This window comes from Anolis sagrei, chromosome 4 (assembly GCF_037176765.1).
Source record: "Anolis sagrei isolate rAnoSag1 chromosome 4, rAnoSag1.mat, whole genome shotgun sequence".
NCBI lineage: Eukaryota > Metazoa > Chordata > Lepidosauria > Squamata > Dactyloidae > Anolis > Anolis sagrei.
Genome location: NC_090024.1, coordinates 13,953,166 through 13,971,729, shown reverse-complemented (window position 1 = coordinate 13,971,729; position 18,564 = coordinate 13,953,166). Strand labels below are relative to the sequence as shown.

Sequence of the window (18,564 nt, the reverse complement as noted above, 5' to 3'; positions counted from 1 at the left end):
GAGCTTTGTGTTTAGTTTTAAATTATTCAGTAGATTGGGTATTGCTTCCCAAGGGATATTATTTAGAGTCTAACAGATCTCACCATTGAGAAGGATTTTGTGGTAGCTGGCTTAGATTTCTCCATTAAAATTTATTTCTTGCTATTCCTATGCATTCTGTCTTTGGACCTCCCCAAATTACTCATAAGTAATGAATTATCCCCATCTTTCAAACAGCAGCTTCATCACATGCAAATAAAGCAATGTGATGCAAACATTCTTGAATACAAAGCTTAAGCCCAAGTGTTTTTCAGCTCTACAAATAGAAAAAGAAAAAGAAAACAACAGCTAAATGGGTAATATTGAGGGAGGCTTTAATTTATATATATGTTGCTGTTTTTATTACCAGCTTTGACAAGTTTCAGACAGCTAATTATGGTGTGTAAATTCCCCCTGCTCTGAATTTTCTAATCAACTAATCAGATTGCTTTGCTTTTCCATCCAATTTAGGCAGCCAGAATGCTCTAAATTTTACAACAAAAAGATTAGTGGCAATAAGCTAGTACTGATTGTCATTTCTAAGTAATGCATAATTACAACATACCAAGAGAAAGCACAAGAGCTTTTTAAAAGTCAGGCATCCAGACTTCTATTTGTAGACCTTTTTTGGAAAGAGAGGTGCTAACATCGGAGTATTTTTAACACTTGCTAATTAAAACGAGAAACATTGTCAAAGTATTTCAGCATGACATAAGAGGAGTTCAAAACAAATTATGTGCTTGCTTAGATAGCGAGATGTTGAATAGCCAACCACAGGTTATAATCGGCTGTGCTTTGTAAAACTGAAAACATCTTGTGCACAAGGCCATAGCAAGAGCTGTACTCTTAATACATTCTAGTCCCCGCATTCACTTCATTCTCTTTCTTAGTATCTATTTTACAGTAGAAGAGAAATGGTTCAAACTATATTTTGGTATCAAGTAATAAGAAAACTACCATAGTACTCATATATAAGTCAACCACATGTATAAGTCAGTGGTAGATTTTTGGACCAAAATCTTGTGTTTTAGTATTATCCATGGGTACATTCGCGCTAACTCGGGGGGGGGGGGGGGGGAACGACCCTTGGCTGTCACCACCACTTAACTCACCCTAGCATTTAAAAGGACCAGAAGTGCCCAGTATCTGAGAAAGTAGAAAGAACCCGTTCTTCGGGGATGAACTAAATTTTCAGCTTTCACTTATCTACTCAGATAAGAGGATAATTTCTTTTTGATTAAGGTTTAAAGTACGGTTCTCACATTAAGCCATTGATAAGTCAACACAGATTTTTGAGGGAGATTTTTTTCACAAAAATGTTGAAACTTACACATGTGTGTATATAGGGTAATTCCTCTTTCAGCAGTAAGGTCAGTAAATGCAATGACAAAACAAATGAGATATAGTCTCAAAACAGACTACCACTTTGATCAGCACTGTCTACTTAAATTTAGCTAAGGCCCTGTTGTGTCCTTAATATTTCTGAGAGCCCTACTTCACTTGGTGTGGATTCAGCTTTATATCATATTTCAAAGATTTGCAGGTACCTTGTTATCTGAAACATTTTAGTTGGACAAGGCTCCCATTGTGTCCTTTGTACACCATTAATGGTGAAAAGGTCATATCTTAGCATCATATTCCATATAAGATTTCATTAGTTGTTTTAAACATAGATGTAGATTTCTGTGTACTTTTGTGAATTCAGTGTAATATGTGAAGTAGCCTTCAGAATGACTTTCTCCACCTGTAAAAATAGTCAGCATTTTAAAGAGTTGGTAAGACGTTGAAAGAGAAATTGGAACATAATCTATCATTTTATTTATAATCATCCCTTTTCCCGTGACAGAATACTTTAAAAGGACACATAGGCTCTAATACCAACATACTACCTCTAGTCGAAGTCTAGTGGCAGCATCAAAGAGTGACCAAGATCCTATACATTTTTAGCATAGTTAAACCTGATCCCATAGTCACACAATAGGCAGCATGACCTTCAGTCTACCCATTCAGCATTATTTGGTTAACTTCCAACCCTGCAGTCAAAACTAAGGCAAAGGGTGCTGTGTGTGCTTGTGGAGTGGTTGGCATTGCAAGGGATTGCATTTCAGGAGCTCTGATAAAGGACTGCTGCTTGCAGAATGACACCATGTCTTTGGGCATGTTAGGAACAAAGGAAGATGCTGTGTACAAGTCAGTCTAGTGGCCCATCGGGTTTATTATCTGCAGAAGAGCAGCTCTCCAGAATGCTAGACCATAGTCTTTCCCAACCATAACTAGAGAAGGCATGAATATTGTGTACAAAGTATTATTCTCTCTTCCACATTAGCATATTTGGTTATTCATGGGTTTGATTAATATGGTCTCACTTGGAATCCCTAGGTCTTCCAGTGGAAGTTGCAAATAAAGTTGTGCTGGTAGACCTATAAATTTCTAAAGAGAACACCTTTAGAAATCCTAAGTCCTCCAACACAATTCTCTGGTCCATTTCTAGTAGAAGTTCACCATAGAATCGCACAAAAGAACCTTGTGATTCCTAGAGAAGTGTTCTTCTGGGTTAAAAGAAAGATTTTGTATTCACATCTTTCCCAGATTCACAGGGATCCTGTACCCCCAATCCCAGCAGGGTATATTAAAATTTCTTGAAAAAACCATGAAATATGAAGTCTTGTACATATTTGTTTCCTCCATTTTATGATAAATGAGAAATCTGTATAATAGAAACTCAATATTCCTCCTTGTTATGTATCCCCTCCCCAGTCCATATGTTGATTCTGTATATAACTTTTTTGTCTTCCCAGGAAGAAGAGTTGAGGAAAAGTGGAGAAGCCAAATATTTCCATCTAAATGATGACTTGCATGTCTTAATTGAAGTATTCGCCCCACCAGCAGAAGCATATGCCAGGATGGGACATGCTCTGGAAGAAATTAAAAAGTTCCTTATTCCTGTAAGTGGGTGCTTTGGCCTTCTAGAAGTATCAGCTATCACATATCTAAAAAGGCTTAGAGCTTTGAAAACTCTGATGAAAAAGAACCCTAGAAGATCTGAAACCTTTCTTGAATGTGACAGAGCTGCATTTCCTCAAATCCAACAGCTGATATAGTTGCTAGACATGTGGGCAATGGGCTTTTGGGAGCTGTAATGAAAAACCTAAATTTCCCAAACCTTTCCCATACTAATGACTTCCCTTAATCTTATTGATTGGATAGTATTACAGTTCAGTACAAGTTGGGCATCCTTTATCCAAAATTCCAGAATACTCCAAAATCCATTCTCCCAAGAATACTGACATGACATCTTTGCTTTCTGATAGTTCACTGTTTCATGCACAAAATTTGTTTCATGCACAAAATTTACATTATTGTGTAACATTACCTCAAGGCAATGTGTATTGGGTGTGAAGAATAAATGATTTTTGCATTTAGACTAGGACCCCATTTTCAGGATATGTCTGTGTGTGTGTGCGCGTGCGTGCGTGCACGCGCGCACACAAATACATGTTCCTAAGGGGGGGGGGGGGGATCCAAAATCAAAAATAGTTCTGGCCCCAAGCATTTATGTAAGGGATACTTAACCTGTATTCTTTCCGTAGTAAGAGTTATTTCTGCTTTTTTAAAAATTTTGAAACATGTTCCACCTCATTATTGAAGTATTTAGAAATAATTCTATACTATATTCTCCATCCCCGATAAAAGTGTTTAAACGTTTGAATTGAGAACAGTGTCTTTACTGGAGAAAACTAAGTATATTCTTTTCGCCACTTGATTTATGGACTGTTTAATATCAGAAGACCACTCATTCCTATCATTTTGAATAAAAAATTATTTAGTCAGAGAAGAAGCCACGTAGAGGAAGCTTTGGAATAAGAGGAAAGAAGCGAGATTGGGCTCTGTCATCCCTGCTAACTCGTTTAAAGCACCATCTAACTCAATTACAGAATCCCCTGGAATAGAAATTGAACTCTGAAGGGCTAACATTAACTCACTTATCTATTTTTATGTCCAGGATGAGGAACAGCTTGTCCCCTTTGAACATGGAAGAGTATTTGGCTCTTTGAAGTCCTCCATACTGTTACAAGAGAGACCCTTTGTAACTGTGAAATAAATGTGTTTTGAATTTTGTAATACACATGTGTAAGAAACTTTATAGGGAGTAGAAAAGTTTTCTGACTCTTTAGAACTGGGAGCTTATGCCCGGAATTTTTTTATTAGTATTTTTTTATTAGTATTAGTATTCTCCAATCTCAAAACATTCATTCCAAGGCTGGAAAGAAGTGAATTAAAGACACCACTTGCATTAAGCATCCCTGTTCATTTTGGGATTTTATCTATTATAAATCATAAGTAGCTATTGTTTCACAATGGGTGCTTACTTTCTAAATTAGACTTTAAAGTTTAACCCCAAGGAGGTCTAAACTAAACTTAAAGATAAAATACACAGAAGTTAAACAACATACAGCAGCACCTTCCCTTTGGACAAAAGAACCTTAGGGATAAATAGCCTAAGGCCAGACACATAACATCAGATGCATAGATAAGAGTGATACTGTTAATTGAATGGTAATACTGAGGCAGGCAGGCTTTCCTGGACGTAATAATGCCTGTGCTTCTTTAATTTGTAAACATGGCTTGAGTTAATTCATAGCCACAGATCAGACAAGTGGATTATTGATCTATCCAGATCTTAATGATATCCTTGCACTGCTCTGCAAATGCAAGGAAGTATGGTGATAATACAGAAACAGAAGAGGTTGGATATATATATAAACAAACCAGAGAGCCTGCAAGTATTGAGCCAGAAACAGGATGAAGCAAGTGTAAAAAACAGTACCGCTGTGCAATCATTATGAAAATTGCAACATATGTTAAGTGATAGCATTAATCAGTATGTCTGTGTATTGGAAGTATACAAAAGATGTAACAAGAAAATTTCATGAAATGTATGATGGACAAGAGTTGAAAAACACACCATATGTTATACACGATAAGTTATTCATCAATAAGCTGGTTAAAGGAAGTAAAGAGAATGTGTATATAATATATGATAATTGAACATGAAAACATAGTTTGCAATGTTTTTGTTGTTGCTGTGGTTTATGATTTATGACCACTTTAAGCCAAACCTATTTTAGGGTTTTCTTGGCAAAATTTGTTTAGAGGGATTTGCTTTCCTAATGCTGACAAAATGTAACTTGCCTAAGGTTTGCCTATGGGTTTCCATGGCTGACTGTGGATTCAAACTCCAGAGTTATAGTCCAGTGCTTAGACCACCACACCACAGTTGGCTCTCCATGATTCTGTTAACAGAAACTGTGTCTAGATTAGAATTTTACAAACTTTTCATGTTGGTGACATGGTTTTTAGACATGCATCATTTCATGACACAATAATTCAGTTTAACTAACAAACTGGAGGTTAAACCAAACCCATACAATAAATGTGTATGTATTTGTGTATTTGTTGTGTGTGTGTGTGGGGGGGGTATATAAGTTATATATACTCTTTACTGAATAAATGAGGTTTAAGCATTTTTCCTGTACACTTCTTATGTACTACACTTGGTTCTTGTGTAGTTTCCTCTATAACTGCTCCATGTGGTTCATCACAAACATTGTTGTGTACAGATTTTATTTAATTGGAAACTTACCAATTTTAGTGGTAATTTCTGCATTTTAATCAAATTGTGCAAATAATAAAAGTTATAACAGTACAGTACTTAGACTTGAACGCACCAGCACTCCACTTCTGTGGTGATTAAACCTCTCTGGAGGTTTTTAAACATAGGCTAGATGGCCATCTGTGGCGCTTTGACTGTGTCTTCCTGCTTGACTGAAAGGGGTTGGACTGGATGACTTTTGGGGATCTCTTCCAATTCTGTACTCCCTGACCCCCACAGCGAGTGAGAGGAAGAACTTAGCTTCAAACTGGAAGAAGATCCTAGCTCTCCTTTTGGCTGCAAGAAAAGCTTGACTCTCCTTCCTCCTCATTTCTCCATAGTTGGGACCGCTGCCATTGAAGCAAAGCGCTGAGACAACAGGGAAGAGGAGGATGACAGGGCCTTGGGATTGGCGCTGCTGAATGGCCTCCGCCGTTGCCCCCGCTAGTGCCGCCTCCTCCTTGGGCCCCAATGTGCTCCCTCACCAGGCAGCCTTTGTTTGTAGCAGCAGCAGCAGGGAAGGAAGGGGGTTCATTTGATGCCCCTTCTAAGTTATAGGCAACATGCTAGTGTAGCATGGCATACAGTTTGGAAAGTTCTGATCTAGATGGTAAAGCTTTTCACTGCTGTATTCACTTCTCTTCCTCCCAAACAAATTCAGCAAGTCTTGATGCAACTACCTTTGACCTTGCTTTTTTAGCAGGCAGCTAGCCAGCCAGCCACAATTCATAGATGTCCTACAAGTGCTGGCTTTTTGTAGGTTTCATCTGCGACTCATTGCTTCTGCCAGAATTTCAGTGGAAAATAAACAAACACTTCCACCCATATTCTCCATGAAATGGAAAGGATTTGTGCAACGGGGGAGGAAAAAATCTACAATTGGTAGAACATTCATTAAACAGTAATTTGTTTCAAATTTATGTGGTGACACCTAATGTCAGAGAAGACTCAGTATAATTATGGAAACTATATCTCTTGATGTATTTCTGTGTGTATGTGCCCAAGTATCTCTTAGAGTATCAGGAATTTATTTAGTAAGGCATTTTGATACTGATTTTCTCTGAAAAATAGGCTGGATTGCCTGTTTTGGGAATATCCATTTCAAACACTAGCCAGGTTTGATTCTGCTTAATATCCAAAAACAAGCAAATAGTATATGTAATAATCATCATCATCATCATCTTTATTTATATACTGCTCCATCTCCCCGAGGAGACTCAGAGCGGTTCCCAGGTAACATCACAAAACATACAAAGTAAAAAACAACATATAAGCTTTGCCTTTCACGTGCCACTGTGCAAAATAAATGGATGAGCTAAATCTGGACTGCGTTGTGTTGAAATGTTTGAGTCTTATTACCCTACTCTCTTCCTTAAGCTAGAGACAGTAAATGCGAATAGATATCAATTGTTCTTATGCATCCCTGCTTATGTGACACAGCTGCTATGCACTGCTTAAGGATTAAACAAGTAAAGGAAAGGGTCATTCTCTCAGTGTCTACTGCCCATGATAAATAAATGAGATGTCTATATGGAAAAGCAGTGGACCTCTTCATACCAGATACTGGAAAAAATATGAGAAAGCTATCCTCTTTGATCCCTAGTTGTGAATTTCCAAAAGATGGCTATGATGTGATACAGCATTCCTCATGTTCACGGCATTTGCCCTGCTTTACTGATTAAGCTACAGCAATTTAATGAGGACTGCAATATAAGGAATTTAAATCACTTCATGCATCATGTGAAATTCAACTATTTCCACCTGCACCACTTTTAAGCTGCTGCTCCAGTTAACCAAGTTATAAGAAGTCAGTCTGCATCAACGCTCACCTTTATGAATGATTCTGAGATTTCTTTACAAAAATATTTACGTGAATATCTTTTGAGATGACTAAATGTTTTGTTTTCCTCTCTGTCTAGGACTACAATGATGAAATCCGGCAGGCGCAGTTGCAAGAATTAACTTACTTAAATGGTGGCTCTGAAAATGCAGAAGTTCCAGTAGTTCGTGGGAAACCCTCCTTACGATCCCGAGGAGTACCTACACCTACTTTGGCAAGGTACATAATTACTTTAATTTCTATGACTTTATGCATGTATGAAAGTGCTTTGCAACTTGGCATCATTCCTCCTTAAATCACTAGTTGTTGAAATGGTCTGGAAACTGCTTGATAGCTCACAACTTTTCCGTATTCACTCAGAATACTAATATCTCTTAATCTTCTACTGTCATTGTCTGCCACTTTATAACTTACTTTCTCAGTTAGAACATCTGTAACCCACCTTGCTGGTCCACAGGATTAGCTGTTTACTGATCAGACCCCACTGAGTTGGAAGCAGCTAGATCCATTGTGGTTTTAATTTTTTGAACAATGCTTTTGGTTTCTGTTTGTAGTATTACTTTCTTTGTGTCTGGAGCGACTTGAGAAACTGCAAATCATTCTGGGGTGAGAGAATTGGCCGTCTGCAAGGATGTTGCCCGGGGGACTCCTGGATGTTGTACCATCCTTGTGAGAGGCTTCTCTCATGTCTCCGTATGGGGAGCTAGAGCTGAAAGGGAGCTCATCCGCACTCTCCCTGGATTCGAACCTCCGACCTCTCAGTCTTCAGTCCTGCTGGCACAAGGGTTTAACCCACTGCGCCACCAGGGACTCCTTGAGATATTACTTATTGTTCATGTAGGTAATCAATAAAAGAAATCCTTCAATGGTGTTTACCATTGCCTGAATTTCAGGACAGATGAAATACAATACTGAAGTATCATGATGCAGAAAGGAAGAGATTAACATTTCTTATGCATACACATATTTGGGTTTTCTGTATGTGCATACAAATATCCTGCTAGAGAGCAAAAACAAAACTAATATATTTAACCTTCTTCCTGTTTAAATTACTCACTGCAAACAATGCTCTCAGACAAAAGATTGCAGCTTTCCCCAATGCATTTCATCATGCAAAACACAAATCAGTCTGCCTGTAGCCTTCATTAGAGCATGTTGTGCTGAAGTCTGCCTCTCGCTTCCCTAAACAGTACTTCCTTCAAGAAACCACAAACAGATTACAATATGTTTTAAAGAGTTTTGTATGATGAAATACAGTGGGGAAGGGCTGCAATTGGACATCTGAGGTTGGAAAACACATCGCATCGGCAACATACTCCTTGTTTGCTGTATTATGTGTCTAATCTGGTTTTGCCTGACAGATGTAATACTTCACTCCCTTTTAGGAGCACTGTAGACTCCCGTGTTGCTCCCTTCCCTTCAACACAATGTTATGCAATCTCTTTTAGTTTCAGACCTGACAATGGCTAGCCTTGTGTTCCTGCTAGCATTTTTTTCTCACCACAGTCATTGCTAAGCCACTATTTGCAGATATGTTTAGAAGCTTGTGAACTCATATGCAACAGCAGAACATATATCGATGGTAGCTGTATCCCTAGTAATTTAGCATTGTATTCATACTGTCAGTGAAGATCCACATAGTTTAAACAATGATATTCCCCATAGTCACCTACGGATGTGAGAACTGGATCATAGGGAAGGCTGAGTGAAGGAAGATAGATGCTTTTGAACTCTGGTGCTGGAGGAAAGTTCTGAGAGTGCCTTGGACTGTGAGAAGATCCAACCAGTCCATACTTCAGGAAATAAAGCCTAACTGCTCATTGGAGGGAAGGATATTAGAGACAAAGTTGAAGTACTTTGGCCACATCATGAGGAGACAGGAAAGCTTAGAGAAGACAATGATGTTGGGGAAAATGGAAGGAAAAAGGAAGAGGGGCTGACCAAGGGCAAGATGGATGGATGGCATCCTTGAAGTGACTGGCTTGACTTTGAAGGAGCTGGGGGAGGTGACAGCCGACAGGGAGCTCTGGTGTGGGCTGGTCCATGAGGTCACGAAGAGTCGGAAACTGAACGAATGAACAACAACATTCATAATGTGTGTATGTGTGTCTTTTTTTGTTCAATTTGTAGATTAAAGCGGCATGCACGTATGCTTGAAAAATAGATTAAAAACTTTCAAAGGTTTAACAGCTGTTTGGAGAGGAAAAGTAGAAAGTATATCTCTCAGCAACAGTAATGGCATTTCCAAAACTAAGAACTAGGTTTTACCTATTATATATTCCTAGGCACTGTTCTATCATATTATTGCTTCTAACAAATGACATTTTGGGCGAATAAATTATTTGCTTAACAAGCATGAAAGGAAACATAGGACCCGATTCCCTCCACAATCCTTAGGGATTGTAAACCTACAGACGGGAGATATGATGGTGATGATAAAGATGATGATGATTGACATTCCAAACTCCTTGAACAGTTCTGTGTTTTTCCTTACCACGCCCATAGTAAAGAAATATTACCTCAATCTCTGCTGTTTTCAAACTGGTGCTTTCTCGCTCACTCTCTTTTTTAAGTTCAGCATTCTCACTTCGGCTCTCTGGATTTATTTTTTGTAAGTCTGAGACTTAGGTTTCTGCAAGTTTAGCCACAGATACCACACTTCATTACATACTCCCTGTTCATTGTTTAAGTCCTTTGTCCATAACAATAGCATGTGGGACTTATAGCAATAGCAATTGCCCCCCCCCCCCCAAAAAAAAACCAAAAAAAAACCCTCGGACCATTTTTCCCCAGGGCGTGGGATTGTGCCTTTCTTTGTGTAACCCAGTCCACTGAATTTGAATGGCAGGAAGTTATAAAACATTCTTCCTCTTCTGTCCTGATGCGCAAGCCCAGGAGATCCCAAGCTTATCTCTGCCTTAGTGCTTTATCTCTGAAGCCATTATCTTGGAGCACGGTCTGTTCTCTTTTGACATTATCTTTTTTGCAACACAAGGGTTTTTTTTGGGGGGGGGGGGGGGCTTTGGGAAACACATCTTCGTCTTGAAGGATACTTGCCCTGTGGATCTCCAGATGTTTAGAATACAAGAAAATAAGACTGTATATTCTGAGAACATGTAAATGTAACTACCATAATCTACAGCAGATATCCTGGGAAAAGAATATAAGATTTGTAGTTAACTTGGAATTGGACTTAGATAGTAAAGAGGTCACGTTTAGGATGGTTATTGCCTAGCCTGAACAAATCTTGTGAATTAGGAGAAATACTAAGCTTTAGATGCAGTCCTGTTCCTATTTGTGGCTTACATTTATCTAAAACTTGATTTAATGGGAAGCCGTGTGGAAAATAAGAGCAGAGTGAAAGAGACATCAGACACTAGTTGTTCCCAGTGAAAAGGGTTGAAACAAATTGGATCAGTTCTCAGAGCTGTCTACACGCATTAGGAGAGTAAGAACCATCTATGAAACACACAAGAGAAGAGTGTAGTGTTCTCAGGAAGAGGTTTTAATAGACCAGGCCAGGTTGTTTCCCCACGTGTAGTTATTTTTATTTCATTTATTAACCATATTTCTACTAAAAACAGAGTTTCAGACAATTAGAAATAAATTGCAGAAGGAGCAAAATTATGATTAAAGAATTAAACCGATTTGGTAAAAAACAGATCAGTGCATTCTGTAGTTTATTCATGTTAAAATCAGATATTGTTCTTACAGAAATGATTGTGGAGGAAACTGATGGTAGTTCAAAAATGCATCATTGGCATTAATATTGTATCTTCTTTCTAGAGATGTAAAATCTTATGTGTCTCTGTCTTCTACAATTCTACCAAAATTTTTGACAAAAATAGTTTCTCTTGGTATTTTTGTGCAGCGGGATAAAAAATTTTGTCAGCAGGACTACTGACTGAAAAGTCAGCAGTTCGAATCCGTGGAGAGCGTGGTCAGCTCCAGCTCCTCATGTGGGGACATGGGAGAAGCCCCCCACAAGGATGGTAAAAACTTCAAACATCTGGGCGTCCCCTGGGCAATGACCTTGCAGATAGCCAATTCTCGCACACCAGAAACGACTTGCAGTTTCTCAAGTTGCTCCTAACATGAAAAAAAGTCTTTTCCATTTGTAAGAATAATGCTACATTTACAAAAATTACCTATTGCGTAGCTTAACTATGACAACTTTTGTTTCATGGACTTCTAAAAATTAGAAGCATTGGATGGCTTGGTCATTTCTCTTTTTTGAGTCAGCCAGTCCTCCTGTGTATTGTTTCCTGTCGGTGAGAGTACTTAGCTTTCATATTACTTTGACACAAAGACTTGTTGTCCAAGTTGTGGAAGTCTTTATGTGAAGACTGGGACAGCTCATGGTGTTGTTCTTACGCTTCATCACACTAGAGAAAAAAATCCATTTAAAATCCAATTTCTGCCTCCTGCAGGATTCTGGGGTTTGTAGTTTAGGGAGGAGCCTTTAACAGCCTCATTTTAACAGCCTCACTAAATTGATTTTTTTCTGAAGTGGGTCACAGGAGTTAGCAAACTTGGTGATGCATTTCTACTAAAAAAGTAATTTTACAAGGTTTCTTCAGAAATCCATATTTTGTGCGCTACTTTTCTTCAGGTAGTGTGTTTGAACATGCATACTCCCTAAAAAGAACATAGTGCAACCTATGGAATGTTCACACTACGCCATATATGTATGTGATCTCCAAATATTTAACAATAGGACTATATCAAGAGTTCTGTTGTTAATACCAATAGCATTCTGCTTTCTGTTCTGTCTGCTGCATTTTTGCCTCATTTTTACATAGTCCCTTGGACTACCTCTCCTAAATAAAATTTCCAGTATGATTGCTGACCTTTGGCATATCATTGGTCTGAATCTTGGTTGTAGACACACACATCAAATCTTAATCTCTCTGCTTTCATGTCCTCTCTTTGGCTTCCTTCTGTTAATACTAACACCCCCTCCCCCCCCCCCCCCAATTAGATATTTGTAACACCACACAAATAAACATGAATTTCCAGGAGAATACCATGAGATGCAAACGGTTTTTTAAAACTTGTCTATCCAAAACAATGTTTGCCTATTTGAATAGCAATTCTGTTTGTTTGGGTCTGGGAGGGGGGTATTATTTTGCGAGGTTTGGGATATAGGTAAAAAATAGAGCACAGGAGTGCTTCCAGCTCAAAGCAAGATCTTATATTATTTCTAAAAACACAGATCTAAAACAAAACTGGGATTTGAAGACACTTCTAACTTTGTCAAAGTCTTATAAAAAGGGCATTTTCTTCCACAAAATCCATGCTGATATAAAGGGTCTCCGCAATCGGTCATTTGTATACCAGCAAAGTGACTTCTTTCTGATTACTTTCATTACTTTTTGCATTTCTGTGCTTGCACAGAAATTGTAAAGCCTTTTTTTGTGGGCCACATACAAATATTCCCACAATATGGGCTCTGGTAACAGTCCTAAATAAGCATAGGTACTCTGCATTCATTACTGCCTCGTTTCAAAGAAAAAAAGGGGAGCAATTTCGTAATCCTCCATACAGTGCTTGTAACACATTTATTTACAAGCTTGGACCATTTTTTTTTTTAAAAATTATCTTGATCTTCTGAAATTGTTAGAGCATCTTGTTTATGTGGTTTCAAGCCTAAACTTTAGAGTCTCCCACATGATAAGGGCCCATAGAGTGCACTATACATTTCAATTCACCATGTGGACCCATTTTACCATTGTTTATATCAAGCAGGAGAAAATGAATGTATCCTAAATTAAAACTAATTTTTGGTCATTTAAGCCTCAGTACTCTAGAGAGAACTATTTGGGTTGTTGTTGTTGTTGTTCATTCGTTCAGTCATCTCCGACTCTTCGTGACCTCATGGACCAGCCCACGCCAGAGCTCCCTGTGGGCCGTCACCACCCCCAGCTCCTTCAAGGTACTATTTGGGTAAATACAGTTAAATAATACTTTATATCTGGGAACACCTTGTTTTCATTTTAATCCATCCTTGCTTGTGGGTGGGTGAAGCTGGAGTGCGAAGTTGGTGATGAATCCTTACTGAGATGGAGACATTCCATGACTCCATCAGTGTTGTATTTGCATACTAATTCCTAGTAGTGTCTCATTATAACGTGTCTAATTTATCTCCTGGATTCCTATGGCATCCTTACAAATGAAGCTGCCAATTGACTAGTAGAACAACTGCATGCACAAACACCTCTTACAATCCCACATCCTTGTTAGTGACCATTTAATATTATAATAACTGAAATGTAAACATGCATGTATATGCTTGGGGATTACCGGATCTTCTTGGGGATGAGTTAATTGTGCCATCCAACCCCAAATACATACACTTGTTAAGCAATTGTATGGGGGCAACACATGTATGGGGTTCACCACAGCAAAGTAATTGTTCCATATGTAAATATGCATGCTGTTCCTTTGTGCTTTACATTTTTATGCTGTGTATGCTTTTGATCTAAAACATAAGCTGCTCTGTTTTTGGACTCTGATTGTGTGTGTCTTAGTTCAGTATAAAAGAAAAACTAGAGACTACATAGACAGGTGTGTTCAGGTGGAGGACAATGCAAAAATCTCCTTTTTCAAATGCTTTAGGCCAGCTAAAAAGACTGATAATGAGACTGATGGGACTGCTATTTGTATCACATGAGGATCATGTTCTTGGGCAGCTCCAGTTAGTCATGTTCTCTTTTGCAAGCTGTCTTGTTTGGTCTTTTTTTTAACATCTGGAAGATTGTGACATTTCCCACTGGAAATGTTTAATTCTATCCAAACAATGACTGTGGGTTCCTAAAGTATCAAGTTTGTTTTCCATATCTTTCGTAATTTCTCTCTTCAGCTAATGAAGTCTGTGCACTTTGTATTGATTATTCCTTTTCAAAGTTGATTATGAGTTTATATGATTTTTTCTCTGGTTGTTTAATTACAGGGGACCTTTTTATTTAGTTGTTTTTAACTGAGAGAACCCCCAACAATGCCAGATTGTAACATTTCTAGAAGTACTGTTGACAAGACCTTTCATCAAAATGGTATTAGGTATTATGTAGGCTTGTTTACACTCTGCTTTAGTGCCAATTTTCCAAGTTATGGTGTACTATATTGTGAAAGGACAAAGGAATTTGTGTACCACATTGTGCCTTAAATTGTTCTTATGTTTCTAGAACTCGTGGAGGTGTACCACCCCCGCCCACTGGCGTTCCAAGAGGGGCACCAGCACCCAGAGGCATACCCCCCGGCAGAGGTCCCATCTCTCGTGGTCGCGGTCTTCTGACACCCAGAGCAAGAGGAGTTCCTCCATCTGCAGGCTATCGACCTCTCCCACCACCTCCAGCACAAGATACATATGGAGAATATGTGAGTACAATCATCTACTAATTCTAATCATCTAAAGGTTGACTTGGAGACTTCTTTGGAATTGAGTTGCCTTTTGAAGCCCTGAACACAATGATATGTGTATTACTCTGGATAATTGTGTATAAATTAACCTCATGACAGTCAAAGTCAGGTTTGGGGGCCAAAATTATGAATTTTAATATGATTCATGGATAAGTCGAGGGTAATTATGTGAAGAGGAAAATGCACCAATGCTGCCTTAGAGGTCCATCTGCAATATATATATATATATATATATATATATATATATATATATATGTGCGTCAGGTAGCCCAGTGTTGCAGGTGCATAAAGTTATGTATGTGTTGTCAAAGTTTAATCTCCTTTATGTCATTTATATATCCTTGGGAAATGTGCTTCCCATCTTGGGACCACGTAAAGTACTTAATAGGACTCGGGGGGGGGGTGTTTTATTTCTTTGAAGTCCATCTCCCAGTTGGTATTTTACTGAAGCCTCTGATACACTCGCCTCTTTGGGACCTCAAGGGACTTTGATTAGAGAAAGAAAAATGAAGCTTGTAGCAATCTTACCTGCTTTGCCATTCAATCAATAGCATCACTGTTGGATTCTCTGTTGCAAGAGGTGGCTTAGACCCATTTTTTAACATGTAGGGTGGAATATTATTGCTGCAGGTACTAAAGGTTTTTGTGATGAGAATTTAATGAAAGTTAAGACCGCTGCTTTGGCTCCCTGTATTAATTTCTGAATACCCTGAATGGTATCTGAAACATGTAAAAAACATGAAACAACATATGGCAGAAGCAGGAACAAACATAAGAACAGAACAGAAAAACAATGCAAAGCCAGCAAAAATGTGGAATAGTACTTAACTATCCAAAATTCTAAAGCCCATAAAAACACCAAAACACTATCAAACTGACAAAAATGCAATACTAGTGCCCTTTTGAGATTATAATTCAATTTTATTAATTCAGGAACATAGACTGAATTATGTATAACTTGAATTTTCATAACAATGATCATGTCTGGTATATTGAAAGTAGTTTGTTCAGAAAATAATTACAATTTGAATTTACTTGTTAATTGTATTACATTTTTAATTTATTTTTGTTAAAATGAAGTTCTAAATGGTAAAGGAGTGCTTAAATGATAAGGAATCTCCTTGGGTGTTTTTCGTCCATTTTATCAGGGTCAGGTACTTCCCCTTCCTTGCAAAAAAAAAAATCATGCAAAACAACCATAATAAACATTTTTGGGGTGTGTGTGTGCATTTTTAAAGGCTTCTGTGTGTCCATAAGCCGAGGCAGACACAAAGGGCTCATTTCCACAAAAAGAACTGAGTAAAGATAGTCAGGATCAGGAAGTGCAACAGTCTGATACTGTCAAAAGTCTTCCAATTTTATAAATCATATTGAGGTGTGCAATTTTTGTGTTAGTCATCGTAATTCGTATCAGATTTGTTTAATTCCTACTTACGACATGACCAAAAACCTAGGAAATCAGGCGTTTGTAACTCGTGGACTGCCTGTAATTTGTTTTGATGGGGAAATAAAGCTCCCCTCCTTAATCCAGAAAGGGGTGGAAACAGAACAGATCATTTCTCTCCTTGCAATACTATTTCTTGTAGTGGACAGAAAGAGCATTGCCTTCTTGTGCAACATGCAAGGGATAGCAATGAAATCAGGCTGCACCCGGTGTGTATGCCTAAGGAATTGCAACCACTTCTTACATTTTGACAACTAAGATACCTATTGGAGACATAACAGATTTTACATTTGAAAACTAAAACATTTTTGGTGAACGCTAAAAAAAATCCATTTTACATTTGAAAACTAAAACATTTTTGGTGAACGCTAAAAAAAAAAATCAATTGTGTGAATTGTAAAAAAAAATCCATCGTGTGAATTGATTCATCAGAGTGTCTAAAGGGGGGGGGGACCTACCAGAAGTAGGTCCCCCCCCCCCCTTTACACACACTGATAAATCTGGAAGCAACTTTTCAAAAGTGCTCCATTACTCTGGTGTCCTTAGATTCTCAACATGGAAGGTTTTTTTTTCCTTGAACTGGATAATTTAACACTTATTAAAAATGAAATTCTGATAGGCTTCTTACGTAACATAGCTAAACATTTTCACTAGACTTAGTGTAAGACATCAAAGAAGCGAGGAGATTATAGGAAGAACAGTATCCTTACCCCCTAAAAAAAAAAAGGAGGAAAAAGAAATAATATAAAAATAATACAACCAGACAGAATTCTCTAGGACTGTAGGAGGTTTTGCATATCAAAAATCCAGTGGTGGCCTCTTCAAATTCATATCTCTGAGATTTATTTAAAATTCAGAGGGTATCAATTTATATGCAGAACTAGCAAAATTAGAATAAATGTGCAGCACTTGAAACCTCAAACACAGAAAACATTAACATGAAGATGTCAAACCTAATTAAGGGCAAGCTTTAAAGAATTATTGAGCTCCACTTGATGATTGCTATTTAAAGAGAATCCGTGGGTTGGTGGAGAATTTGAAATGAGTCTCTTTACCTTCTGTTTTGGTGCTGTAGTTCAAGTGTACCATTAAGTGAAATCGTCCTCTTAATGGGATGGTTACTTTATTTATGATGTGACAGGACATCTTACCCAAATCCAAGCTAGAAATAAATGGGGGAAATCAGGGAAAACATAGGGTTAAAAGGAAGTAGATGGCGAGATGGTGGCGGGGTATAAATAATGTATTATTATTATTATTATTATTATTATTATTATTATTATTATTATTATTATGTAGTAAGAATGGGAAAGGAGCAGCACAGAATAATATACTGAATAGAAGTTTTTTCCAGGTAAGAGAAGGAATCATCTTCTGCTTTTATCCAACCCAAAAGTTGGTATGACCATCAACTGAAACGTTAAGTGAGAAAATGTACTGCTCTAGACTGAGATCAGTCTAGATCAGTTGCAATCGTTTGTTAAATCTTATTATATAAGCAGTCCTGGGCAGAAGGACTTTGCCTCAAAGGACCCACTTAAATTGCTAAATTAGAATGATGATGAGATCATGAGATCAGACAAGATCTCTTACCTATCTCTTGCTTTTAGCTGAGTCAGGTTCCATGGAAGTTCAGGACATTGTAAAGACAATTCATATGTGTTCCATTGCCATTCATCAGGTTGGATGAGACATAACGTATTTGTCTAGCCACTGAGGGACCTAATGTTGGCTTTGTTGGAACAGTTCTAAGAGGAAGCTGAAGCTTGCCTTCATATTCCTGTAGCACATGGGATCCTTTTTAGAGCAGAAATTAGAAGAGAGTGTATATGTTATTAGTAGAAACTTGAAATAAGAGGGAGTCATTAAGGATGATATTCTCTGGAAATTTAAAAAGTTACGATAAACAGTCATAACCTGGAGGGCAAATATGTAGTCCGTTGATGAATAGTCCAACTTCAACTTTAATTTTGTACTCTGTTATTGAGCCAGAATGCAAAGATGTGTTTAATGTTCCTAACAAATTATAAGTCATATTCCCAATGCTTGCCAGTTCTCCATGCCATACCCTCAACAGTTTCTGGCACCTGGTTACCTTATCCAAGAGAAAGATGCATAAAGCTTTCCAGGATTCACAGAACTTGTCGTTCATTGGACTTCTTGTACCCAAGGCCATGAGTTAATGTACAT

General features: G+C 38.0%; 1 protein-coding gene across 2 annotated transcripts in view; it reads left to right on the top strand.

The window, feature by feature from the left end:
• KHDRBS3 (KH RNA binding domain containing, signal transduction associated 3) overlaps positions 1–18,564 on the top strand; it is a 110,269-nt gene that overhangs the window by 63,576 nt on the left and 28,129 nt on the right. For both annotated transcript variants that reach the window (XM_060775907.2, XM_060775906.2), the window contains exons 4-6: positions 2,817–2,963; positions 7,591–7,730; positions 14,696–14,888. In XM_060775907.2, coding sequence (XP_060631890.1) covers positions 2,817–2,963; positions 7,591–7,730; positions 14,696–14,888 — 480 coding nt within the window. The remainder of the gene's footprint in view (positions 1–2,816; positions 2,964–7,590; positions 7,731–14,695; positions 14,889–18,564) is intronic.